This window comes from Pipistrellus kuhlii, unplaced genomic scaffold, assembly GCF_014108245.1.
Source record: "Pipistrellus kuhlii isolate mPipKuh1 unplaced genomic scaffold, mPipKuh1.p scaffold_m20_p_51, whole genome shotgun sequence".
NCBI lineage: Eukaryota > Metazoa > Chordata > Mammalia > Chiroptera > Vespertilionidae > Pipistrellus > Pipistrellus kuhlii.
The window spans coordinates 82,736-109,155 of record NW_023425553.1 but is presented as its reverse complement, the minus strand read 5'-3'; the positions used below and the strand labels follow the sequence as shown (position 1 = coordinate 109,155).

Below are 26,420 nucleotides of genomic sequence, written 5' to 3'. Positions count from 1 at the left end.
GTGGACACAGACAGGCAACATGGCCTGGTCCCTGTCGGCTGTAACTGACTTCAGGGAACAGAACTCACAGGCATGGACCACAGAAAACAGGCAGAACCAGTTCTGCAGCAAGAGCTAGAAGCTATGTGTAAACAGACCCCCTGGGCCCACAGGGAGGGCTACTGGGCTGGAGCTGGCCCTTGGACTAGAACCTCAGAGAGGACCATCGGTGGTGTCACTTCCATCTGGGAGACAGGACACCTTGCCCAGGCTCTGCCTTCTCAAAAAGAAGATAAACATTCCAAAGGGATCTGGTCAATGTCCTGGAACAGTCCTGGTTCACAGAAACAAGACTTTCAGTCTCACACCATGGAAGACAAGAGGAAATAACCGAGATGAACCGGTGAACCAGAAACTCAAGTGGCCACCAGACTTAGACAAACAAGAGACCAGAAACCTGCTCACGTGCGGCAATCAAGGTTCAGTCCTCCTGGGAAGCAAGGCCGGAGGGGGGTAAAGGCATGAGTTGGGGGGATTGGGAGGGGGATACTAAAGGACCCTAACAATGCACTGCTGGGACATCCTGAGGGCCAAGGCTCTGCACTGACGGCAGCCATCTATCCTGAAGTGAGGGACTCATGGAGGAAACTTCTAAACCAAGCATGTCAAACTCCTGGCCCGCGGGCCGCATGAAGCCCACGACGACTATTTGTGCCGCCCAGCCAATATAACGGCATGTAAGAAACATTTTAATAAAAATTTCATAACTTAATTTTTACAATATGCTGTTATACATAATTATTAATAACAAACTACAACGTTTGCTAATGACTGATGACTATAATCGTGGTGCATTCATTTCCCTTATGTGCCTACGTGCAGGCTCACCATTTCTCTCCTCTCATACCAGCAGCGAATAGTTTAGCAGCCGATGGCCACGTCTTTAGTCTTGCACTGACTTGTTTGGTGTGCTCACAGGAAATATTTCGCTTTCGGAGAACAAGAAAAATGGGTTTATTTGTGTGACGCTTATTAATTAGGGCAGTTATTCAGTGTCTGGTAAGTGAATGTTCAAGAAAAGAGATTAATTTTTATTAAAATGTTCTGTTATTTTATGTCAGTGATGACTCATTTATTTCAGCCCTTTGTATTCAGCGTGTCTGTATCGAAATAAACCTACGTTTCTATGAAAACGGAAGCTTTTGTTGTTTTGTGGCCCGCATACACTTCAACCTTGGTTCTGTGGCCCGTGTTAGCCTTTGAGTTTGACATGCTTGCTCTAAACTGTGAAAGCAACCATCTCAGCCAGAGAGATGAGAAACATGTGTCCAAGGGCAACGAGGCAGCCAGCTAGAGAAGGCTGGTGTCAAGAGCAGCTCTCAGGGAGAGCTGCAGAGAAAGAGGGGTGAAGCAGGTTAGTGTGCCAAGGGCTGAAAATCTGCCATATCTTTGGGAGTTGTGTGGGTTAAACCTGGGTCATGTTGACCCAGATAGATTTCCAAGAAATGCCAGATAGGGGAATCTTAATGAGAAATAATGAGGAACGTGGTGAGCTTCAGACTAGAAACAAAGTGCACTGTCTCGTAGTCACTGCCCCCGCCATGAAGTGGGTGTTTAAGGAGGACCACTCGCTGGCACACAGATGCGTGGAATTCGCAATGATCCGAGCGAAATATCCCAACCGGGTTCCGGTGAGCGTGGAAAAAGTCTCAGGCTCTCAGGTTGCTGACATTGACAAACGGAAGTATCTGGTTCCATCTGACATCACCGAGGCTCAGTTCATGTGGATCATTAGGAAAAAGATCAGCTTCCTTCTGAAAAGGCAATCTTCCTGTTTCTGGATGATAGTCCCACAATCCAGCCTAACTATGGCACTCATAGACAAAATAAAGAATTACAACTTAATAAGAAAAAGACCAACAACTCCATTAAAAAATGGGAAGAGGCTTGGACAGGCAGCTCACAAAAGTAGAACTTTTGCCCTACCCGGTTTGGCTCAGTGGATAGAGCATTGGCTTGTGGACTAAAGGGTTCCAGGTTCGATTCTGGTCAAGGGCATGTACCTTGGTTGCCGGCACATCCCCAGTGGGGTGTGTAGGAGGCAGCTGATCGATGTTTCTCTCTCATCAATGTTTCTAACTCTCTATCCCTCTCCCTTCCTCTCTGTAAAAAATCAATAAAATATATATATTTTTAAAAAGTAGAACTTTTTATAAACGTGAATCCACAACAAGATACCATTACACACCCACCAGATTGGCAAGAATTAAAAGCCCCAGCTCCGATAATACCAAGTGTCGGCCAGGACGTGAAGTAACAGCAATGCTCAGAAGGTCAGATCACAAGCTGGCAGGGAGGGAGCCAAGGGTGCAGAGACTGGCGCTGGGGTGAGGGGTGCATCCTGAGGTCCCCCAGTCTGGCGCCAGGGTAGGGGGTGTGGCCTGAGGTCTCTCAGCCTGGTGTCAGGGCTGGGAGCATGGCCTGAGATTCCCCTGTCAAGCCTCACAGGGCAGGGGGCGTGGCCTGAAGTCCCTCACCCCAGCCAGGTGCCATGCAGCCTCAGGTCCCTGCTGTTCAGTCGTGATGTTACAGAGTCCTGGCTAACTTGCCTATTTCTCTATTAGATAGATAGATAGATAGATAGATAGATAGATAGATAGATAATGTGTAATAGGATATTGTAAAAATTAAGTTATGAAATTTTTATTAAAATGTTTCTTACATACCTTTCTTACATATTGGCTGGGTGGCAAAAATATTTATTGTGGGCCTCATGCGGCCCACGGGCTACAAGTTTGACATGCTTGCTTTAGGGCACTGAGACAAAAGGAAGATTCAACAAGCTTCCAGAGAGAGGAGCCAGAGTTCTGTGTAAAGAGTGTGGAATCAGCCCAGGTGGCTCAGTGGGGAGCATCAACCTATGAACCAAGAGGTCATGGTTCAATTCCCAGTCAGAACACATGCCCAGGTTGTAGGCTCAATTCCCACTGTGGGGCGTGCAAGAAGTAGCCAATCAATGATTTTCTCTCATCATTGATATTTCTATCTCTCTCTCCTTTCTTCTCTGAAATCAATAAAAATGAAAACAATAAATTTAAAATAAGAGTCAGGAGTCAGAATGGTCAACCCTGGAATAAGGAGCTAATGCAGCAGTTCCTTCTAGTTGCTGGAGGGAAAAAAATTTCCAACCTAGAATTATATAAGTAGCCAAATTATCACTGATATCCAAAGGCAGAATGGAGACTTTCTCAGACATGCAAGTTCTCAAAAATTTCTCTCCCTTACACACTTTCTCTGGAAGAGGCTAGAAAATACAACCCCATCCCCTGAACTGTGAGGTAAATATGATAGTGGGACACAAAGGCCACAGGGACAAAAATTCAACAGAGGACAGAGGGGAAGGACCCCCCAAAAGGAGGGTCCAGCCTGACTCCAGGTCCCAGGCTTGGGGGCAGCCAGTCTGGATTGGAAAAGTGTGATGCAAAAGCCAGACACATGTGGTCCCTGGTCTCCATCCCAGCCCTGCTAGAAACCCCAATGGGGAGCCCTGGTCCCAACAGTCTTATGATCTTGCCCACTGGCTTCTCCAGAATGGACCTTCCTGAGGCCAGACCATTACCCAGAAAGTCTGTTTAAGCTTCTCTTGTCTGGAGGGAGAAACCAAGATGGCGGCATAAGTAACAGCCTAACTGCAGCCTCGCACAACAATTTCAAAAAATACTACTAAGATAAGCTTCTCTTGTCTGGAGGGCCTGGACCCTACAGTCACGAGGTTGTCCTCTCGTTAGTTACCACTCAGCTTTTATGTTCATCATCTTTCTCGCGCATCTCTATGAATTGGGCCTTCCCTGTCATCCTGTTTAAATTTGCAACCCTCCTACTGCCCATCCTTCTGGATTTGATCTATTATAGAACAGGGAAGAGATCTGACAAAGACACCATTTCCTTCTTGACCCTGATAACAAAGGCACTAGAGGTACAAGTGTGTTTGGGGAATTTATCTATTAGATCAACTGACATTTGAGTGCTGACAATAAGCCAAGCACCTTTTAATCACTGGATAGAGCAGAAAAAAGGTGCAGCCCTGCCCTCGTGGAGCTCACCTCTTGGCAGAGGAGACAAAAGCTAACACGCACCCAGAATTTGCAGCATTAGAGAGAGGTTCCCGGAAGGGAGGCAGAAGCCAAGGTGTAGAGTGGCTCAGAGCAGCAGTGTCAGCTGCTATTTTAGGTGAGTGAATAGGAAGTGCTTTGCTGAGCGTGGACACTTGAGCAATTGATTGATTCCAATCCCTTTGCAGTGTAATCTATGATCACTTTTTGTAAGTCTCTCATTGGAACTAAAAACAACAACACATGTAGCCCAGCCAGCATTGAACATCGACCTATGAACCAGGAGGTCATGGTTCAATTCCCAGTCAGGGCACATGCGAGGGTTGGGGGCTCAATGCCCTGTGTGGGGCATGCAGGAGGCAGCAAATCAATGATTCTCTCTCATCATTGATGTTTCAATCTCTCTCCCTCTCCCTCTCTGAAATCAATAAAAACATATTTAAACAAAACAAAATACATGTATTCTCTGTAGCGCACACAGTTTGATACTTAGAAAACCAATGTCATGGATTATCGCTTTAGCCAACTGTACTGTAAATATTTTTACATTTTCTGCTGAAACCAGTTTGGCTCAGTGGTAGAGCGTCAGTCTGCGGAAAGAAAAGTCCCAGGTTCGATTCCGGTCAAGGGCATGTACCTGGGTTGCAGGCACATCTTCAGTAGGGAGTGTGCAAGAGGCAGCTGGTCGATATTTCTCTCTCATCAAAGTTTCTAGCTCTCTATCTCTCTCCCTTCCTCTCTGTAAAAAATCAATAAAATATATTTTTTAAAAATATTTTTACATTTTCTGTATATTATGATGTTTGACATCCTAAAAAGACCTTCCTGGCTGGAGTGTGAACCATGTCCAGCACAGCCAGGGGTGAACCTGAGGAGGGGCGGTGAAGGATTAAAGAAGACAGATAAGAAAATACAGTTGGGACCAGGTGGACCACTGCCTGGATGAGGAAACAGCGACACAGCCTGTAAGCTGAAGTTTTATTTTATAGTCAGAGCACACAGAGCAAAACAAGGGGAGTGGTCAACATGTTTACAATGTTCTTGCGAGTTTAATTTTTTTCTATTTTTTAAATACAGTATATATTTTATTGATTTTTTACAGAGAGGAAGGGAGAGAGATAGAGAGCCAGAAATATCTATGAGAGAGAAACATCAATCAGCTGCCTCCTACACAACCCTTACTGGGGATGCGTCCACAATTTGATGCCCTTGACCGGAATCAAATCTGGGTCCCTTCAGTTCGCAGGCCGACGCTCTATCCACTGAGCCAAACCGGCCAGGGCTCTTGTGAGTTTCAAATCTATTTTGTTACTCAAGCCTTTTTTTTTGGCAGCATTTGCTGCACCTCCCACAGCCCATTAGCTGCGTAGGAACAAGGGAGGACTATAAGGTCAAGCTTAATTGTGTTAGGAGGGCTCTGCCCTCCAAGCTGGGACTTGGATGTGGCTCTGCCACTGGTCAGTCCAAAGCTTGACCCTATAGCCGCTCCTTTCAGAGTGAAGATTAGCCAATTTTCCAACATAGCAAATAGCAGAGGAGCATGCCTCTGATATGCAAACTGACCGATGCAGTGCCATACTTTTTCTCAGGGCCCCGGAGGCAATATCCTTCCATTTTAATCATCCTACTGCCAGGCCCCATTCCACCAGAGACATGCCTAAGCACAAAGCCTGCCGAGACCATTTATACTAGCCAATCCTAGACTGTTCTCGCTGTGGTGCATGCCTTTCCCATGGAAACTCCAATAAAGGCTCTAGCCTGAACCTTCTCCTTCTTCCTCACCTTTTGACCACCCGGAGCTTCCCGGCGTGCCTCTGCATGCTATGCCTCCTGTCTCCAGGAGCAGTGAGCGTAATGAACTTTCGTTTCCCAAGCCTGTGCTCTGTCTCCTCTTGCGCCTGTGTCTGACTGGTCATCCCATGGCATAAAACATCAACTTGCATCCTTCTCTTTGTTTTGCCCCAAGAATAAGACTGTAGAATTTCTTCTCATTTCTTCCTCCCATATTTCTAGCACATTGCTTGCTATTTCTCTTCTTCCGTGAAATACTGCTCGGTTCATAAGGATTTATTACAGCTGGCCGGTGTGGCTCAGTGGTTGAGCATCGACCCATGAACCAGGAAGTCCCAGTTTGTCTCTGGGTCAGGGCACATGCCTGGGTTGCAGGCTCAATCCCCAGTGCGAGGCCTACAGGAGGCAGCCCATCCATAATTCTCTCTCATCACTGATGTTTCTCTCTCCCTTTCCTTTCCCTTCAGCTCTGAAATCCATTTTTTAAAATGAAAAGAAAAGAGAGATTTATTACAGTGACTTCTTTATTGTCAAGTGCTCTCTTTATTGACATAAAATGATACTTTGGGGGTGCCATTGACTATTATTCTTTTCATTCTTCTTTGACAGACACTGCTATTGCTTTTTTTCCATGGATTCAGGAAGGAGACTGCTGAGAGAAGACATGTCTCTGAAGAATGCAGCCAGTACACAGGATGATCAAATTCACTGGCACATCTAAGGGACAAACCGGTGAGTCTTGGCTTGGGGTGGCGGGCCCACAGGGTGTAAGTTGGCTGTGGGTTGTCTTCAGTGTCTGGTTCAGGTGGAATCATCCCATTTTGGAAATGAGTAATTCTCTGAAAGGAACCATTCTGAAACCTATGCCAAAATGCTTGATGACCAAGTGTAGGAAGTCCAGACACATGAAGCAATGATGTTCTGGAGTGACGGTCAGCGTTACGTCTATGAACATAGAGAACTGTAAGAAAGCCAAGCATCTGTGGAGACTTTCCAGAAGGAAATGGAAATTCCGGAACTGTGAGGTTATGGACACAGTGATTCACAGAATGAAGTCGGGGATGGAGGGAGAAGAGGGGACAGGAAGTTCAAGAGGGATGATTTCCGGATCTTTGAATAAAAATTGTTCTTATCAAAAGGTATTGTCTAATGTTGATCAATCAGGTAATAAAGTTTTAAATAGATTAGTTAAAGGTTTAAATTAAACCACTAGAAGATATAAAAATAATTATATAGCCCTAGCTGATTTTGCTCAGTGGGTAGAGGGTCGACCTGCGGACTAAAGGGTCCCAAGTTCGATTCCGGTCAAGGGCACATGCCCAGGTTACAGGCTCGATCCCCAGTGGGGAGCGTGCAAGAGGCAGCTGATCAGTGGTTTTCTCTCCCATCATTGATGTTTCTATCTCTCTCTCCCTCTTCCTTCCTCTCTGAAATTAATTTTAAAAATAATAAATAAAAATAATTCTATAAACAGACATTTGGAGGAGCAAAGGACAGGGAAGGAGAGCAGGTGGCAAGGAGAATAAGCTGGCTGATTTCCTAATCCTTAAAAAAAAATTATATATATATATTGATTTCAGAGAGGAAGGGAGAGGGAGAGAGAGATAGAAACATCAACAATGAGAGTCATTGATCAGCTGCCTCCTGCACGCCCCACACTGGGATCGAGCCCACACCCAGGCACGTGCCCTGACTGGGAATTGAACCATGACCTCCTGGTTCATAGGTTGACGCTCAACTACTGAGCCACACCGGCCGGACATTTCTAGTCCTTTAGAGAGTTCATCAATGGGCCTGCCCAGGCCTGTTTGCCCTCAGATCCATTGCTCACCTTTCCCCCATCCTGCAGCATGTGGCCTTCGACTGCCTTTCCCAGGCTCCTGGCTCAGCTGGTTTCAGGCTGGGATTGACAGTGAGAGACAGGAACAAGAGACAGAGAATGAAGGAGAGGAATAGCCAAGATATTGCCTCTCTCCCTCACAGCAGCTGCAGCTCCCACTGAGAGGCCTTCATGATGCTAGGTCTCCCCGCTGTGCCCCTCCAGATTAAGGTGGCAGCAACTTCCTGCTCATGATCCCTAAGCTGCCTCACTACCACACCCCCCCCCCATCAACCTCCCAGTAGTCCTAGCTGCCCCTTTCCTGGCATTCAATGCCCTAAGTTGAAGTGTTTTCTGTTTTCCTGGGAGGACCCTAATGAATAAAAGAGCCATTCTGAGACCACAATAAGGAATATCCCATGTTGGGCATCATGGCAGAGGCGAGTAATGAATGAACCACTGACCATATATTAAGCTGGAAAGGGTCCTCAAGAAATTTCAAAAAATAGAAAAGAAAATAATACAGCATGCATTCTTTGATTAGAATGTTAACAACAAAAAAATCAAAAAGAAAAGGAAAGCCTACCGTTAGAATTCAGAACGACCTTTAAAACAATATTTGATAAGAAAAAGTCAAAGATGCCCTAACCGGTTTGGCTCAGTGGATAGAACGTCAGCCTGCGGGTTCGATTCTGGTCAAGGGCACATACCTTGGTTGCAGGAGGCAACCAATTCATGTGTTTCTCTCACATCGATGTTTCTCCCTATCTCTCCCTCTCTCTTCCATTCTCTAAAAATCAATGGAAAAATTTCCTCAGGTGAGGATTAACAAAAACAAACAAACAAAAATAAATAGCCCTAACTGATTTGGCTCAGTGGATAGAGCATTGGCCTGCGAACTGAAGGGCCCCAGGTTCAATTCTGGTCAAGGGCATGTACCTTGGTTGCAGGCACATCCCCAGTGGGGGGGGGGCGGGGTGCAGGAGGCAGCTGATCGATGTTTCTCTCTCCTTGATGTTTCTAACAGTCTATCCCTCTCCCTTCCTCTCTGTAAAAAATAAATAATATATTTAAAAAATAAAAATAAATAAAGGTGATTAAATGTTGTTGTTTTTTTTTTAAAGAAAAATTCAGAACATCTAAAAAACAGGAAGGATGAGGACAGAAAGTAACTAGTTGGAACATTGAGAAACCAGAGAACTAATAAATCAATCCTAAGACTAATTCTTTGATAACCCCAAAACAAGACAAGAAGATAAAACAATAGCCAACCTAAGGAAGGGGGGAAATGACACAAAAATAAAATCCCAATCTGGGAAATAATAAATACCAGATGAAGTGTCTAATCTTCCAAGATCTCATAGAAGTGCCCTTAAGCCTCCTCCCTCCACCAGGGTCACAAGCAACTTGTGATCAACAGAAAAAGTAGTTATGGCAGGGGAACCCTTAACCATCGAGAAAGTTCTTCTACAGAGACCCCTGACACCTGATGAAGCTACTGCCACTGTTTCAAATTTCACCTTCAGACCCAACGCGGTCCAGGAGGAGCAGAAGGGCTGCGGCTTCCCAGAAGCCCCTGGGGGATTTGCCTGAACTTTTCATTGGCCAGAACTAGGTCACCAGTCACCACAGTTCACCACAACAGGATTTCTTTCTAAATCTCACAAGAAAACAGTGGGAGCCGAAATATAATCAGGGCTCTACCACCAACGCAGAAGGGGGATCTACCCATACTGTCTGGACCTCAAGACTCTACTCCGTTTCATTGACCATTTGTCTCTTTCGGAACCAAAGCTGCCCTATTTTCATCACAGTTAATTTCAGAATGTCTTTGGATATCTGGTAAGGCAGTCTTCCCTTGAGTTAACATATTCTTTTGTTTTGTTTTATTTTGTTTTGTTGTGTTAATCCTCACCCAAGGATATTTTTTCCATTGATTTTTACAGAGAGAGGGGAAGGGAGGGGGAGAAACACAAAGAGGGAAACATCGATGTGAGAAAGACACATCAATTGGTTGCCTCTCACATGCACCCTGACCAGGGCCAGGATGGAGCCTGCAGTCGAGGTATTTGCCCTTGACCAGAATAGAACCTGGGACCCTTCAGTTTGTGGGAATTTTTACTCTGATGAACCTTAGAATCATATTGTCAAGTTCCATGACACTCAGGGAGAAAATGGGTAGCATTTATTGAGCCCCTTCAAACTGCAATATGCCTTTGTTCCCCCTTTCTCCACTCTCCCACCTCTCGCTTGATGGTTATCTTTTTATCTTTATTAGGACGGGATGTAAATGTTAACTCTGACAATGTGAAAGTAAAGTGTACCTGATACCAAGTTGTCAAAAAAAAAATATTACTATTGAAAGTTAATGGAACAAGAGGTTTGAGTGTGTTATTCAAACTTACAAAGAACTGAAGATAGTATGAATATCCAGTATGGTGTGTAAGGAGTTCCCAAGATACCCCTCAGGAACACTCAGGCCTGCTGAGTTAACCCTTTACTACATATAAGGGGAAGAGGAGTGTGTCCCATCTGTAACAAAACATGTCCCTCCATGCTTTGTGCATAGGTTGACTCTAAAAGTTAAAAGCCAAAGACAAAAATTAACATTATGATGTTCGTATAAATATTTTGTAATGTCAGATCAAGAAGAGGTGTGTTGGGATTACATTTTCTTTTTGTAAGTCTAACTTAATGGGCCATTTGAAAAGAGAATTTTCTTAGCATTAAGGTCCAATGGATTATCTTTTACACATCATCAGTTTGTAAAATTGATATATTTTACTTTGCTTTTTACTTTGATCATAACTTTCTTGTCCAGTTCTTTTCCCTCTGCTGTTTCTAATTGCCTTCCTTATTTTGATGGCCATCATATTAAATTTTCTTCAAACTCACAATCACACCATTTAATTCACATACACTCAGACTTTTAAAAAAAAATTCTTGGAGTTTTTCTTCCTAGAGCCTGCCATTCTGGATTGATTGCCAATCAGGCCTTCTGCCGAGTTGGCATTCCTGTTATTTCCTGTCACTGCTCTCTTGGATTAGATCCACTATGTTGTGGATCCCATATCTTCCTTTTTCTTGGCTTACAACCTTATTTTGCTGGAGAACACCCTCAAGTAGCTTCCTAAGAAAGTATATTTGAGAGGTAAATTTTCTTAGTTCTTGCATATATACAAATATTTTTATTCCATTATCAACTTGATGTGTATTTTGGCTGGTGTAAAATTCTAAATTGAAAGTAATTTTCTCTTAGAAATTTGAAAGCATTGTTAGAGTATCTCTTTTTAATTGTTGCTGCATTACCTTTTATCATCCAGTGTTGTTATGAAGCCTGATGCTATTTATTCTGATTCTTATTCTCTTTTCTGGGTTTTATCTCAAGAACTCTTATTAGTTGCATTCTGGACTTCCTAAATTACTCTTCAAAGTCCTAATATTTTTTTTATGTTTTTTTATCTATATTGTTTACTTCTGTTTTCTAGGAGACTTCTTCAGTTTTATCTTTCAATATTTCTATTGAAATTTGAATTTCAATAGTCACATTTAATTTCCAATAATTCTTTTTTATTCTCCACTCCTTTTACATAATATTCTGTCCTTGTCTTGTGGATGCAATATTTTCTTAGTTCTCGGAATAAGCTAATTAAATTAAAATGTGTTTTCCCATATGTTCCCTGCATTTTCTGGGATTCCTCCAAGTTCTTTTCCCCCTCTAGTTTATATTTGACTATTTTCAATGTTGAGGGCCTTATTCAAATTTCTGATTATCCTTAGTGGTAGGTTTATTCTATATAATAAAAGGCTAATATGCAAATTGTCCCCTCAACCAGTAGATAGACCAGGGGTTGAGGTGGCCAGCCAACCACCAGAGGCCCCTCCCCCTGATCAGCCTGGCACAATGGGCCCTTCTCAGAGCAAGCCGGCCAGACTTCACCTGTGCACGAATTTGTGCACCGGCCTCTAGTATTTAATAAAGAAGGACTGGGTAACTATTGTGGATTTAATCTGCTTTAGGACAAATAGGCCCATTTTCCTCTTTGACTCTTCTTTGTAGGATAGGGAGCTGAGGAACAGAGTTCACATCCCATACTACAATGAGGAGAAAATTGTCCAGGGGTGGCCAACATCCATGCTGGAAGCCCTAGCTCTCTACAGACATGTCATTCAATTTCTTTAGAGAATTGTCAGGTATTTTCACTGCAGGCCTGCACCAGCTGCCAGTTCAGCTATCTGTTGGAGGAGAGGAGGTTCCAACTAGTACAGTCATTCTGTATTAGGGTCTTCAATTAGTCCCCAAATGTTCAGTCCCACTTAATTCTTTCCTTCCACCATATGCATGCTGATTCTGAGCCTATTCTCTGGTGTTATATCTGGCAAATTGGTTCCCACCTTCTCTGTATTCCCTTGTCAAATATTCTAGGCTGTATTTTTCCTATTTTATTCATCAACTAATTCCCATCTGTTTTCCAAAAACATTGTTGAAATGTATCCATTAAGGATAACCACACATCCTCATCACGTTCTCTTCATTCTGTTGGGTTTATTCCTTTCTATTCCTCAATATTTTTCTTGTAGTGAGCTTCTAAGGGTAAAGAAGGAAAACCCTTTATGTCTGTGTGAAAGCATGATTTATCAGAATCAATTTATTTCTCATTTATCTTTCATATTCCAATAAATGCATTTAAGGCTATTACTTTTCCTAGATTACCTCTTTGGCCACATAGCATAGATTTGAATATGTAGGGCTCTCATTGTCAATCATTTCTGAAGAGTTTATAATTTAAGTTTTTGTTTCCTCTTTAACCAAAGGGTTATTTTGAAGCCTATTTTTTAAAATATATTTTTATTGATTTCAGAGGAACTGGGGAGACCAAGGGGGTGGGGGGGAGGGGTGGGAAACATCAATAATGATAGAGAACCATTGATTGGCTGCCTCCTGCATGCCCCGCAATGGGGATCAAGCCCACAACCCAGGCATATGCCCTGACCAGGAATCAAAGCGTAACCTCCTGGTTCATAGGTTGATGCTCAACCACTACTTAAGCCACACCAGCCCAGCATTGAAGCCTGTTTTAAAACTTCCAAATAGAGAGTGGGTTTTTTTGTTGTTTTTGTTTTGTTTTACTTTTGCCCGTTCTTTTGTTCCTAAGTTTTAATTTTATTGTATTGTTGCCAGAGATTGAACTGCAGGATATCTACATTTTGGAGATTACTGAGATTGTTTTCATGTTTGTTTGTTTGTTTGTGCCCACACACAGATTTTTTTCTTCTAACAAGTTTACATCAGTGTATAGCAGTTATAGACACTTATCTTACCTAATAATAGACAAACATGTAAATTGACCATACCTCCACTACACCCACAGCCAATCAAAGTGAGTATGCAAATTAGAAGGCCAAAGATGGTGGCCACTCAGCTGCTCCAGGTACGGTGTGACCAGGTGGGACAGGATGCCTGCTGTGATGGGGGGAGACGCAAAAGGATCTACAGGGGTGGAGTGCTGCAGCAAAAACAAGACTACAGACTCAGGTGTCTACAGCGAAGACAAAGATGGCAGACTCCATCCAGAGTCTGCAGCAAAGACGAAGATGGCATATTCCAGCTGGAATGGAGGTCTGGGTCCCAGGTGCCGGAGGAAAAGTGGAAATGGAAGCCAAGGGAAGAAAGGCCTACTGCATGAATCTCTTCATGCAGTGGGCCTGTAGTTTCATATTAAGAAACAACCAGTCGAAACAGGTTTGGCTCAGTGGTAGAGCGTCGGTCTGCGGACTGAAAGGTCCCGGGTTCGATTCCAGTCAAGGGCATGTACCTTGGTTTCGGGCACATCCCCGGTAGGGGGTGTGCAAGAGGCAGCTGGTCGATGTTTCTCTCTCATCGACGTTTCTAGCTCTCTATCTCTCTCCCTTCCTCTCTGTAAAAAATCAATAAAATATATTTAAAAAAAAAGAAAAAGAAAGAAAGAAACAACCATACTTGAGGTGAGGTGGGTAGGGAAGAGGGAGGAAAGAACATTCAGAAATGTTTTCAAACTAAAGCCCAGAACTAGTCTCTAAAATGACACAGATACCACCTTCCCAAATGGCAGAGTCTTTCCTTTCTTTAGGATGAGTGGGAGAGGGCTCAATGGTCAGAGCAGTGCTCCTGATGACTCCTTCTCCAGTCCCACTTTCTGTTTCCATTCTTGGCTATCAGATGGCATTCTGGGAACCAGAAATTATTACTCTAACCTATAAGTTATCCAGAGAATTGAGAGTTATATCAATAAGCATAAAAGAGAAATATGAGAAGTAGCTGTTCACATTGTGGGACAGGAAGGTGGGATCAAAGACTGCTAAATAACACAAACCCATGGGAAGGAATTCCACTGAGATAATTTCTTCATGAGTTAACTTAAAAATAAGGGCAGCGTGGCCAGTGTGTCTCAGTTGGTTAGAACATCATCCTGTGCACCAAGGGGTTACAGGTTTGATACCCAGTCAGGGCACATATTCAGCTTTTGGATTCAATCTCATCTGGGTGTGTATGGGAGGCTAATGTGATACATTTATATTTCTCTCTTTCTCCCTTTCCCTTCCTCTCTAAAATAATTTTTTAAATAAGACAATGTTATGATGGGAAAGTATGTGAGACTCATCTTTGAAAAACTTTTAAAAATATATTTTTACTAGTGGGGTGGTACATAAATTCATGCACATTGAAAGAAAATTAATTAGAAGAAATATTTTAATATTGCCATTTGCCCTTTATAACAGAAGTGTCAGAAATTAAAGAAAATTAGTAAAATGTACATGAAATAATATATAAATTGATTACTAATAAACAATAACAACATGATATAACAATGAATATTTTCCATGAAATTTTTACTGTCAGAATCTTTATTTATCATTCATTTTTTAAAAAATAGATTTTATTGATTTTTTATTGAGAGGAAGGGAGAGAGATAGAGAGTTAGAAACATCGATGAGAGAGAAACATCGATCAGCTGCCTCCTGCACACCCTCCATTGGGGACATGCCCACAACCAAGGTACATGCCCTTGACCGGAATCAAACCAGGGAACTCTTAGTCCACAGGCTGACACTCTATCCACTGAGCCAAATCGGTTTCGGCATATCATTAATTTTTTAAAATATGCCAGGTATTCTGAAAAAAATTTATATCATTTGGAAAAGCTTTGCCTTTGCTACAACATCGAGTAAATTTTCCATCGTATGGTTTTTCATCAGAGAAATTTAGGGATAGGCAAAATTGACATGTAACAGTCATTCCACCACAACTGTGTTCAATAATTGCATCCTCATTTACCTCACTTTTGCTATGAAGGCAGTTTCTGCCAGTATTGGTAGTACTTGTCAATGACTCTTCTTTAGACATATTCTGTCGATGGCATTGCTTTCTTTCAGCTTCAGCGGTATGTTGTGCCAATAGTTGTTTTTCAGACATATTCTGTCAATGATACCAGCTTGTTTCAGCTTCATAGGTACGTTGTGCCAATAGTTGGTCTTCAGACATATTTTGTCAATGATGCCACTTTCTTTCGGCTTCAGAATGTCAACAAAAGCAACCAAATTATGATTGACAGTGACAGATCAAAACACACACGTTGTTTTGATGCCAGTGAGAGCTTTATATGTATCGCACATTTCTGAGTTAGCTTAGCCTTTTATATCTTATACTAGAAGCCCAGTGCACGAAATTCGTGCACGGGAGGGGGGATGTCCCTCAGCCTGGCCTGCACCCTCTCCAATCTGGGACCCCTCAAAGGATGTCCTACTGCTGATTTACAGGGATTGGGCCTAAACCAGCAGTCAGACATCCCTCTCGCAATCCAGGACTGCAGGTTCCTAACCGCTCACCTGCCTGCCTGCCTGATTGCCCCTAACCACTCTGCATGTTGGCTTGTTCACCCTCAAATGCCCCCCTGCCAGCTTAATCACCCCCAAAAGCCCCCTGTGCCAGTGTGCTCACCCTCAACTACCTCCCCTGCTGGCCTTCTCACTCCCAACTACCTTCCTGCTGGCCTTCTTACCCCCTCCTTCCCTCCCCACTGGCCTGCTCACCCCTAATCGGCACCCTGCTGGTCTGCTTCCCTCCAATAGCCCCACCATCACCAGCCTGATCACCCACAACTACCATCCTATCCTGGCCTGATCATTCACAACTGCCTTACCCTCTTGGCCTCTAACTGCCTCTACCCCACCACCATGGCTTTGTCCAGAAGAATATCCGGAAGGTCTCCTGGAAGGTCTCCCAGTCTAATTAGCATATTACCCTTTTATTAGTATAGATAGAGGCCTGGTGCATGGGTGGGGGCCAGCTGGTTTGCCCCGATCAGGGTGGGGGTTCCTTTGGGACATGGGGCAGCCTGGGAAAGAGGCCTGTGGTGGTTTGTAGGCCTGCCATGCCCCCATTGGGTGAGGATCCCCACTGGGTGGTGGCTTGGCCAGCCTGGGTGAGGAGCTGAGGGCTGTTTTCAAGCTGACCACAGCCCCTTCAGGATGGGAGTCCCACTGGGGTGCCTGGCCAGCCTGGGTGAGGGGCTGAGGGCTGTTTGCAGTCTGGCCATGTCCCCAGGATGATCCAGGCTCCCAGCTCCTTCCTTTTTTCTTTTCTTTCTTTTTTTTAAGTGCCTTCTTGAGTGGAGGCCAGGGTGGCTGGAAGCAGGGATCTGGATTTATTTACCTTCTATAATTGAAATTTTGTAGCCTTGAGTGAAGGCCAGAGCCGGCCAGGGTGGGCAGGAAGCTTGGCTTCCTCCATTTCCCTGGGTAACCGAAGCCTCCTGCTTGCGCCAGCTCCATGCAGCCACCATCTTTGTTGCCCTAATTTGCATACTTGCTCCTGATTGGCTGGTGGTATAGCAGAGTGATGGTTAATTTGTATGTTTCTTTTTTATCAGTGTACATAATAAAAGCTTAATATGCAAATTGACAGAATGGTAGAACAACTAGCAGAATGACCAGTGGCTATGATGCACATTGACCACCAAGGGGCAGATTCTCAATGCAGGAACTGCCCCCAGCTCACAGGCCCCAGGCCAGCCAAGGCAGGTGCCAGAGGGTGGTCCCCCAATTGCCCCACCAGTCGCCCTGCAGAGGGAGACAACCAGCAGTGGCGGCAGAAGGGGGGATGGCGTGGGGGGGGCGCCAGCAAGCAGATGGTGCCAGGCCAGCCAAGGCAGGTGTCAGTGTGTCAGTGCCCCCCCCCATAACCCTGCCAGTCACTCCACAGATCAGCCCTGATTGCCAACCAGGCCTAGGGACCCTACCAGTGCACAGATTTTGTGCACCAGGCCTTTAGTATATAGAATAAACTTGTTTCATTAGACCTGCTTTCTGATTTAGCTAAACTTTTTTCAGCCCAGTGAAGCACCCCAACTTCTCTTTCAGGTAATTGTCAGCAACACAGTAAATATCAACACGAAGAAAAACTATTATTGTAGATCATGCAGGGAGAACAAAGGGTAAAATATTTAACTGCAGCAGTGTTTGACTATATTCTGCACAGTGAGAAAACCTAAAGTCATTTTCAAGGTCCACCATTTCTTATTTCTTTTCAGTTGGGTCGTTTCTAAACTTTCTAAATTTCCATTTTCCTGTTAATGAAAAAAAAAAATAGGATTCTATCAAGTCTCCTATCTACCTACTCCAGGACTTCTGTGAGGATCAAATGAGATGAGGCACAGAAAATGCTTCACATTCATCTGGTTAAAGTGTAAAATGTTTGCACCTGGCTATAAAGCAAGTCATGTTCCTGGGCTGAAGAAACTTCGAGGAAGCTAGTCACTAGGGAGAAGAAGCCTGGCATTGTTATGTGACATCATTACCTGGTGCTCACAGTGAACGTTTCCAGCTGGGCTGCGATGGGCTGTGGGCTGCATTTTGCATCATGGGGTCTTGGCAGCACTGGCTGCAATTTGGTGGGGTGTTGCTCCGGGGTGGTGGTGGGGCCTGTGTCCCACTTGGGGGAAGCCAAGTGTTGCTTTGTCAGCACCAGGTCCACGGTGGTGTTTCTTTGTAAATTGCTAGTGTGCTCATGGCAGCTCCTGCATCGAGCATCTGCCCCCTGGTGATCAGTGTGCAACATAGCGACTGGTCAGATGGTCAGAGGAACACTTAGCATATTAGCCTTTATAGAGATAGATTGATTTCAGAGAGGAAGGGAGAGGGAAAGAGAGATAGAAAAATCAATGATAGTAATCATTGATTGGCTGCCTCCTGCACACCCCACACTGAGGATTGAGCCTGCAATCTGGGCATGTGCCCTGACTAGGAATCAATCTGTGGCCTCCTGTTCATAGGTCAACATTCAACCACTGAGCCACACCAGCCAGGCTAGTCCTTGAAAATTAAATAGAAGAACCCAAGAGTGTGTTTTATTTTTCATTTTCTCCTTTATTTCAATCTTTCCCTTTTCATGATACACATAAAAGCTCCACAACTCTTAAGGTATTGATTTATACTATTAAACTGATTCTGTCTTTATTCTTTTGGGTTTTAAGATATTCAGGGTTTTGTGTGTGTGTGTGTGTGTGTGTGTGTGTGTGTGTGTGGTGGTGGTGGTTTTTTTTGTTTTGTTTTGTTTTGTTTTGTTTTAGTATAACAATAGTTGTGCTTCATACTAAAGGTAAAGAGAAAGGAGGGGGAAACATCAAAATTAAACAAACAAACTTGGAATGCAGGCTCAGGCTGACACTGAAAACATTCCTTCAGAGTACAGGTAACAAAATTATGACTATTAAATTATGTCTTAGTAACTGTGGCATTTCTGGTTTCCATGTAACTTATTCTCCAAAACTAACAATTCCAGGTAGTTTTGCTTAGATTTTTTTTTTTTTACCATGAGCAAAGCCAACATAGTGATCAATCTGGATCTTGTACTTCTCACAGACAATCGAAACATTGAAAATGAGCAGTTCAGCAAGAATCAGAAGGGTGATTTCATTGAAAATGGAATCAACAAAAGTTATCAGTCACATTAAGACAACGAGCTTTAAGTACTCAGCCAGATCTTCTACCAGAAAGAGAGAATAATGAGTTTCCCACGGCCGCATTCGCGTATTTAAGGAAAGTTTTGAATGGATGGCCTTCTTCTGAATTCTGTACAGCTTGGATGGCAACCTTGTAGATCCTGAAGCTGATGGTGACAGAAAAGAGCCAGGATATGGTAAGAAATCACACTGACGACACCTAAAGCTTCCGGGGAAGGCAGCATGACCAGGGTGGTGCCAAAGACAAACCTTCACATCTCGCCAGAAAATCAGATCATGCACTTGATAATGTCATATTGAGACAGATTAACATCAGTGTTTGCTGATCACTTCCTGACAGGATGGATTTCAGTGGATCTCTGTTGATAGTCCTATGGCTCGGCCAGCATTAAACACCAAAACCATCTCAAGTGTGGCTGGTAAGGGTTTGAAGCTGGTGAAACCAAGGACTCAGTCCCAGGCCACGTCTCAAGGCTAGGCTTCAGGTAGGACCTGAGATTTTATTTTATTTTATTTTATTTTATTTTTTAAATATATTTTATTGATTTTTATACAGAGAGAAAGGGAGAGAGATAGAGAGTTAGAAACATCGATGAGAGAGAGTCATCGATCAGCTGCCTCTTGCACACCCCCTACTGGGGATATGCCCGCAACCAAGGTACATGCCCTTGACCGGAATCGAACCCGGGACCCTTCAGTCCCCAAGCCGACGCTCTATCCATTGAGCCAAACCGGTCCCGGCGGGACCTGAGATTTTAAAAATATATATGTTTATTGATTTTAGAGGGAGGAAGAGATGGTGGAGAGAGAGAGATAGAAACATCAGTGGTGAGAGCGAATCATTGATCGGCTGCTTCCTGCACGCCCCACACTGGGGCTGAGTCCACAACCCAGGCAAATGCCTTGATTGGGAATCGAACCGTGACCTCGCAGTTCACAGGTCAATGCTCAACCACTAAACCACACCAGCGGGGCAAAAAAAATGTATATTTTCTATCAGTTCAAGGAATTTTTCGACAGATGGAGTACAAGTTTGCACTCTATCTGCCATATCCATAAAATCCTTGTGGTTGTTGGTTTTCTGTCAATTGCTATCTCTATGACATTTTCCTGGTTTTTATCTTCTATAGTCCCATTTTTAAGGAGAGTCATTTTTAAAATGTTATAGTCCCATTTTTTAAATGACCCATTTTAAATTCTTCTAGCAAATGCTTTAAACTCTATTTTCCTACTTTCAGATGGAAAGGGTGAAATTGTATCATTTAACTCTTATTTATTCAAAGTAAAGATTTTTATTTTTATTTTATTGATTTTTTTGCAGAGAGGAAGGGAGAGAGATAGAGAGCTAGAAACATCGATGAGAGAGGAACATCGACCAGCTGCCTCTTGCATACCCCCTACCAGGGATGTGCCTGCAACCAACGTACATGCCCCTGACCGGAATCGAACCTGGGACCTTTCAGTCCGCAGACCGATGCTCTACCACTGAGCCAAACCTGTTGCGGACAAAGTAAAGATTTTTTAGCAAGACCCTCTTCATTGGTTTTCTCTTTCAAAAGTGTCTGAACTTCTAGTGTTGTATACTTACTCTTCTCGGTCTAGCATTAACTTCTTACAGACTATAAAAACTCCTGGAATTTTACTCAGGCAAAGAATTTCCAGATTAATTTATGAAGAATTGACATATTTATTATTGTCAACTCTTCCCATAGTACGGTGGTCGGCAAACTCATTAGTCAGCAGAGCGGCAAACCACGGCCTTAGTAGTTTCTTTCTTTCTTTTTTCTTTTTTTCAGAGAGGAAGGGATAGGGATAGTTAGAAACATCGATCAGCCACCTCCTGCACACCTCCCACCAGAGATGTGCCCAAAATCAAGGCACATGCCCCTGACAGGAATCAAATCCTGGGACCCTTCACTCCACAGGCCGACGCTCTATCCACTGAGCCAAACCTGTCAGAGATCCTTTTTTTTTTTTTTCCCCCAGGTCTTCTTTTATGTTTTCAGTAAAGTTTTATAGTTTTTTAATAGACATTTTAGCTTTTCTTATTAAGTTTATTCCCAACTGTTTTTATAATTTTTGTAGCTAGAATGAGTGATTTGAATCTTTTTTCCATTTCTTTTCCCAGCTTTTAATTACTAGCTGGATTTCCATCTCTGCATTCTAACAACTAGAGAATCAATTTGGGATTAATGCTTCTTTCTCCTCATGGTGAAACTCCAAGGATGAAAGTTAAAAGAGAGTTGGAGGAAAAGCACATATTTTTTATTTTATTTTACATGAATGATATTGTACTGTAGATCTTGTCTGTTTCTTGCTTCCTTTCCACTTGATACCATTAAATATGATGTTTGCTCTAAGTCTTTTTATAGATACCTTTGATTAGAGAAGTCCCACTCTATTCATAGTTCTCTAAGTTGTTGTTGTTGATTCTTTGTGTGTCTGTTGTTGTTTTTTTAAACCTCACCCAAAAATATTTTTCCATTCATTTTTAGAGAGAGTGGAAGAAAGAGGGAAAGACAGAGAGAAATATCGATGTGAGAGAAATATCTCAACTGGTTGCCTCCTGCATGCGCTTCCCCCATCCCCCACCCCCGACTGTGGAGGAGCCTGCAACTTGACAGGAATCGAACCTGGGACCTTTCAGTTCCTAGGCCGATGCTCTATCCACTGAGCCACGCTGGCTAGGGCTTGTTGTTAGTTCTTTGTTTTTGTTTTTTATCATAAGTAGGTGTTGAATTTTACCAGGTCCCTTTTCTGCATTGATTGGCATAATCATATAATTTGTTCCTCTTAAATCTTTTCACTTTGATTTTCTAATTTTAAACCATCTTTGCATTCTTAGGATAAAACTCAACTTGGTTATGACATATCATCATATATTGCTGGATTCCGTTTATTTGTCTAGGATTTTTACCCCTATTTTCACATCCTGTGTCATACTTTCATTGGCTCATTATAATAGTTATATTGGTCTCATAAAAGTTTGAAGAGACTTTTTTCTTTTCCGTCTGTGATTGGAATTACCCACTCACTAAAGATTTGGCAGAACTCGTCTATAAAGCCCCCTGAGCTTGTTCTTTTTGGGAGGTAGATTTTTAAAATATATAGTCAATTTCTTTTTGGTTCTAGAGGGTCTAGCCAGGTTTTCTGTTCCTAGAGTCAGTTTTGGTAAGCTGTTCTTTTTCTAGAAATCTATTCCTTGTGCTTATGTTTTCCAATTTACTGACATACAGTTTTGCATAATATCCTTAAAAACGTATCTGGACAATCTTTGCGGAGAGTCACTGTGGTTTCCTGCTTCAACAGTGCTTGGGCAGAACCTGGAGCTTGAGCTATCCCAGCCAGCTGCCCAGATCCAGCCTTCCACCACCTCCTCAGAGTGCCCGCCCTTGGACAGCCCCAAGGCCCCTGGCACCACTCTGACACTGTGCAGCAGACTCTCCTCAGCCGCCCACCATGAAGACTGGGTCCACCTCGCAGGTGCACCAGACCTACCACCAGAGCTCAGAGGCCACCATCGACCGCCAGATCAATCTGGAGCTCTATGCTTCCTACATCTACCTGTCTATGTCTTACTACTTTGACCGTGATGATGTGTCTTTGAAGAACTTTTGTTCCTCACCACCTCATGAGGAGACGGAACGTGCTGAGAAATTGATGAAGCTGCAGAACCAGCGAGTTGGCCGAATCTTCATTCGGGATATCAAAAAAACAGACCATGATGACTGCGAGACTGGGCTGAATGCAATGGAGTGTGCATCACACTTGGGGGAAAAGTGTGAGTCACATCACTACTGGACTTGCACAAACTGGCCACTGACAAAAATGTGTGTGACTTCATTAAGATTCACTACCTGAATGAACAGGTGAAATTCATCAATGAATTGGGTGACCACATAACCAACTTGAGCAGGTTGAGGGCCCCTGAAACTGGCATGGCAGAGTTTCTCTTTGACAAGCACATCCTGGGAGACAGCGATGAGAGCTAAGTCATAGGCTGGCTTCCCGTAGCCATGGGAGTGACTTCCCTGGTCACCAAAGTAGCACGTGCATGTCAGAGTTACCTTTACCTTCTCTATAACTTGTACCAAATCATCCATTCATGTCTTTCATTTGTACCATTACTTCAAATGAAGTAATTTGGTACCCCCCCCCCCCAAAAAAAAAAACCACGTATCTGTGTTGTCAGTCATCTATTGTATAATCTATTGTATCTATAGTTTGTTTCCTTTTCTTTTCTAATATACATAATTGACTTTTCTCTTCTCTCCTTATATCTAGCTTTTTAAAGGGTTTGATTTTGATTTCAGCTTTTCAAAGAATCAACTTTTGTGTTCTCAATTCTATCACTTGTTTCTGCTTCATCAATTTCTGCTCATCCCATTTTTCTTCTACGTTTTCTAGCTTTACTATGCTTTTCCTTTTATGGCTTCTCAAGTCGAGTGTTCAGCTTGCTGATTTGTTGACTAGTTGACCCAACCACCTACTCAACATCTCCACTTGCACATCGTAGTGAAAGGCATACCTTTACTTAGTTGCTTAGGCCAAAAACTTCTCTTTCTTTATGCCCCACAGCCAATCCTTTCTGCTTGATTTTGAAAATATAGCTTGAATCTCACAGTTTCTCAGAACCTCCACTGCGACTACACTAATTAAAGTCACTATCATTTTTCCTAGACTGTCGTCAGAACCTCTGACTGGGCTCCTGCTCCTAATGTTGTCCTAGCACAGGTAGCACTTACGACATAGATCTGATTATGTCAGCTGCTCCAAGTTCAAAATTACTCATGGGTTTCTCATTTCAGAATAAGCTCCCAGTTCCTGTAGTTGCTTCAGCTTCCTTTCCAACTGCACACCCTAGCCCTCTCTAGCCACATAAGCTTCCTTGTTAGCCCCCCAAATGCCAGACATAATCTTCCCTCAGGATATTTGAATTTGCCTGAAATGTTCTCTCCCCAGATGTTCATATGGGAGAATAAAATGAGGGCAAAAGCCTGTGGATATCTATAATATTTTTAAAATATATTTTTATTGATTTCAGAGAGGGAGAGATAGAAACATCAATGATGAGAGAAAATTGTTGATCAGCTGATCGAGCCCACAGTCCTTGACCCTAATTGAACCTGGGACCCTTTAGTCCGAAGGCCAACGCTCTAGCCACTGAGTCAAACCAGCTAAGGCTGGATATCTAAATAACATTCCCTGCACCCTTGTTTTATCTATCTCAAATCCCTTATCACTATGTGACATTATAATATACACTTATTTGTATGTTTAGTATGAATCTTCCATATAATGTTAGTTCCCTGTCTTGTTCAGTACTGTGCACCCAGAGCCTGGAACAGTGCCTGGCTGTTTAATAAATGAATGGATTGGAGCCAACTCAGAATCAGAGGGTTCCTCATTAATCATAGAACTAGCACAAGCACTGGATGAATTGGATGATGGCTGGAATCAGAGTAAGGTCGCTTTGACAAACAGTCTTGTCCTGAACACTCCATTGGTTAAAACTTTTCTCACACTCTTAAATATTTTTACAAAACAGAATTGCTGGACCTTAGCTCCCAAATCACCTCTTCTAGGAAGTCTTCCCTTTCCCCTCCAGGCATAGCTTAGATTGTTCTCCTGTGATCCCACTATCCTTTCTTCACACCTCCACCAAACCATCTGATCCAACAATGTCAAGTGTCATGCAGCTTGGCATGTACCCTCTTCCCCCATGAGAGTGTTTCACCAAGGACAAGGCTGTGATTTGTTGTCAGCTTATTCCCTGCCTCTATGAGAGTGAGACTCATGGCAGGCTCGGGTGAAAGAATGCAATGGGCCTATTAAATCAAGGTCCCTTAGCTGGATCAGGGCCCAGGACATGCAACTTTGCTGCTTCTACTGAAGATGATGGGATTTAGGGAAAGTGGGTGCAATGGAACACTTATTGCAGCGTACTAGGTGCACTTGTGGACAGCATGTCAATAGCCAGGGAGGGCCGCAAAACCAGGAGTCTGGAGCCTAGGCCTTCAATTGCCCCAGCATCCGCAAGGGCCCATTAATCCTTAATATTCAAATTCCGCCCACTAAACCAGCCCCTTCGTGCCAAAGCCACCTCTCTTCACCAAATGATGGCCAATGGCAGCCAATAGGCAGCTGGACAGGGTACCCGCCCCCTTTTCCCTGGCCAGAATGGACACAAACTCCCGCCAATTGGTCGCGTCGCCGCCGAGGCCCCGCCCCTCCACGGCCATCGCACCCAATCGCGGGCGGGCTCGCTGCGGGGGCCGGGGGGCGGGACGCAGGCGCGCAGGTGCAGCTGCGCGCATGCCGGCCGGGAGGGCGGGGCGCGACGTCGGCCGTGCGGGGTCCCGGCGTCGGAGGCGCGCGCTCCCTCCTCTCGGAGAGAGGGCTGTGGTAAAAGCCGTCCGGAAAATGGCCGCCGCCGCCGCTGCCGCGCCAAGCGGAGGAGGAGGAGGAGGCGAGGAGGAGAGACTGTGAGTGGGACCGCCGCAGCCGCGGGCGGGGACCCTTGCCGAGGGGCGGGGGGTAGGGGCGGGACGTGGCGCGGGAGGGGCCCGCGGGGTCGGCGACACGGCTGGCGGATGGCGTCCCTCCTCTCTACCCTCCCCCTCCCGCCGCCGCCGGTGACGGGCTCCCCCCGGCCCGTCACCCACACTCGCGGGTGTCCGTCCTCGACGCGGCCTCCCCGGGCCGCCTTCGCCTGGCGTCCCGCTTCCTCCCGCCACCGGCGCGCATCCCGACCCCGAGCGCCATGGGCGCCTCTTTCGCCAGAGCTTCACTTGTCCGGGCTGCGTGTGCGTCGTGCCCTTCTAGGGGCTTCGGGCCCGTGGCACCGTCGCGCGCCCGCGGCCCCGGCCTCTCCCTTCCTCGCGCTCTCCCCTCTCCCTTCCCTGCGCGCCCCCTCTCCCGTTACTCGCCCCCCCCACCGGCGCGCGTGCGCAGTCCGTCTCCTGTCGAGAGAGTGCGCCACAAGGGCTCCTGCGCTCTCACCCCCATCTCCAGGCTTTGCCTCCCCCTCCTTCTCGCCCATTCCATGAATTTCTGCCCCCGTTGCGAGCGAGTCGTCCACCATCTCCTTTCCTGTCTAGCAGGACCAAGTAGGTGAGAATTATTGTCAACCCGCAAAAGGAACTAGATATTGTGCGTCTGGTCCCACAACTCATCATAAAGAGGCTGTTCTAGTTCGCATCCAGAGCCGTGGGTAGGGGATTGCGTGTCCGGCGGCACCTGAGGCTCTTCTGTGTAAGGAGTGCCCCCGGGGTCTTTGGGGGGGTGCTGTGGCCTCGGAACATGAGTGCCCTTCCATCCTCCCCCCTTCGCCGGCGATCTTCCAGTTACATAAGTGGAATGGGACATAGTATGTAACGGGCTCCCATGATCTCGGATCGCGAAGATCACCAGTACCAGATGGGGCAAGTTCATCTCATCGCTGTGGTTCCTGTCACTCGTCCCTGAAAGTTGATTTTCTTTCTAGTTTGCTTATGCCTGAATCACCCAAACTGAGACTCAGGTGACTTGTGCGTGGCGGTGTGTCTGTGGCTTTGCACTGAAGACTCACGGGGTCATTGTGAAGAGTCTTAAAAGGGTGCTCTTACAGAGGAGACCGTGTATGACATTGCTAAGTATGGCCCCGAGAAGGGGAAGCTTGCTCTGGAATATCTCTGTGGCAGTCGCCTCTGTTGTGTGTTCGGTGTGGATTGGTCACAG

The 26,420-nt window shown here is 44.6% G+C and overlaps 1 protein-coding gene, 1 long non-coding RNA gene and 1 pseudogene across 4 annotated transcripts in view; 2 read left to right on the top strand and 1 right to left on the bottom strand.

The window, feature by feature from the left end:
• Window positions 1-15,593: 15,593 nt before the first annotated feature.
• LOC123651426 lies at window positions 15,594-22,870 on the bottom strand. The gene is made up of 3 exons (XR_006740136.1): window positions 22,769-22,870; window positions 19,622-19,627; window positions 15,594-15,609 (listed from the first exon to the last, which is right to left on the bottom strand). It is a non-coding gene; the product is annotated as an uncharacterized LOC123651426 (long non-coding RNA).
• Window positions 22,140-22,853, top strand: LOC118706397 (annotated as a pseudogene).
• Window positions 22,871-25,024: 2,154 nt separating the features above from the next.
• Window positions 25,025-26,420, top strand: part of MECP2 (methyl-CpG binding protein 2) — a 67,258-nt gene continuing 65,862 nt past the window's right edge. For all 3 annotated transcript variants that reach the window (XM_045573531.1, XM_036415679.2, XM_036415678.2), the window contains exon 1: window positions 25,025-25,186. In XM_045573531.1, coding sequence (XP_045429487.1) covers window positions 25,125-25,186 — 62 coding nt within the window. In that variant the 5' untranslated portion in view covers window positions 25,025-25,124. The remainder of the gene's footprint in view (window positions 25,187-26,420) is intronic.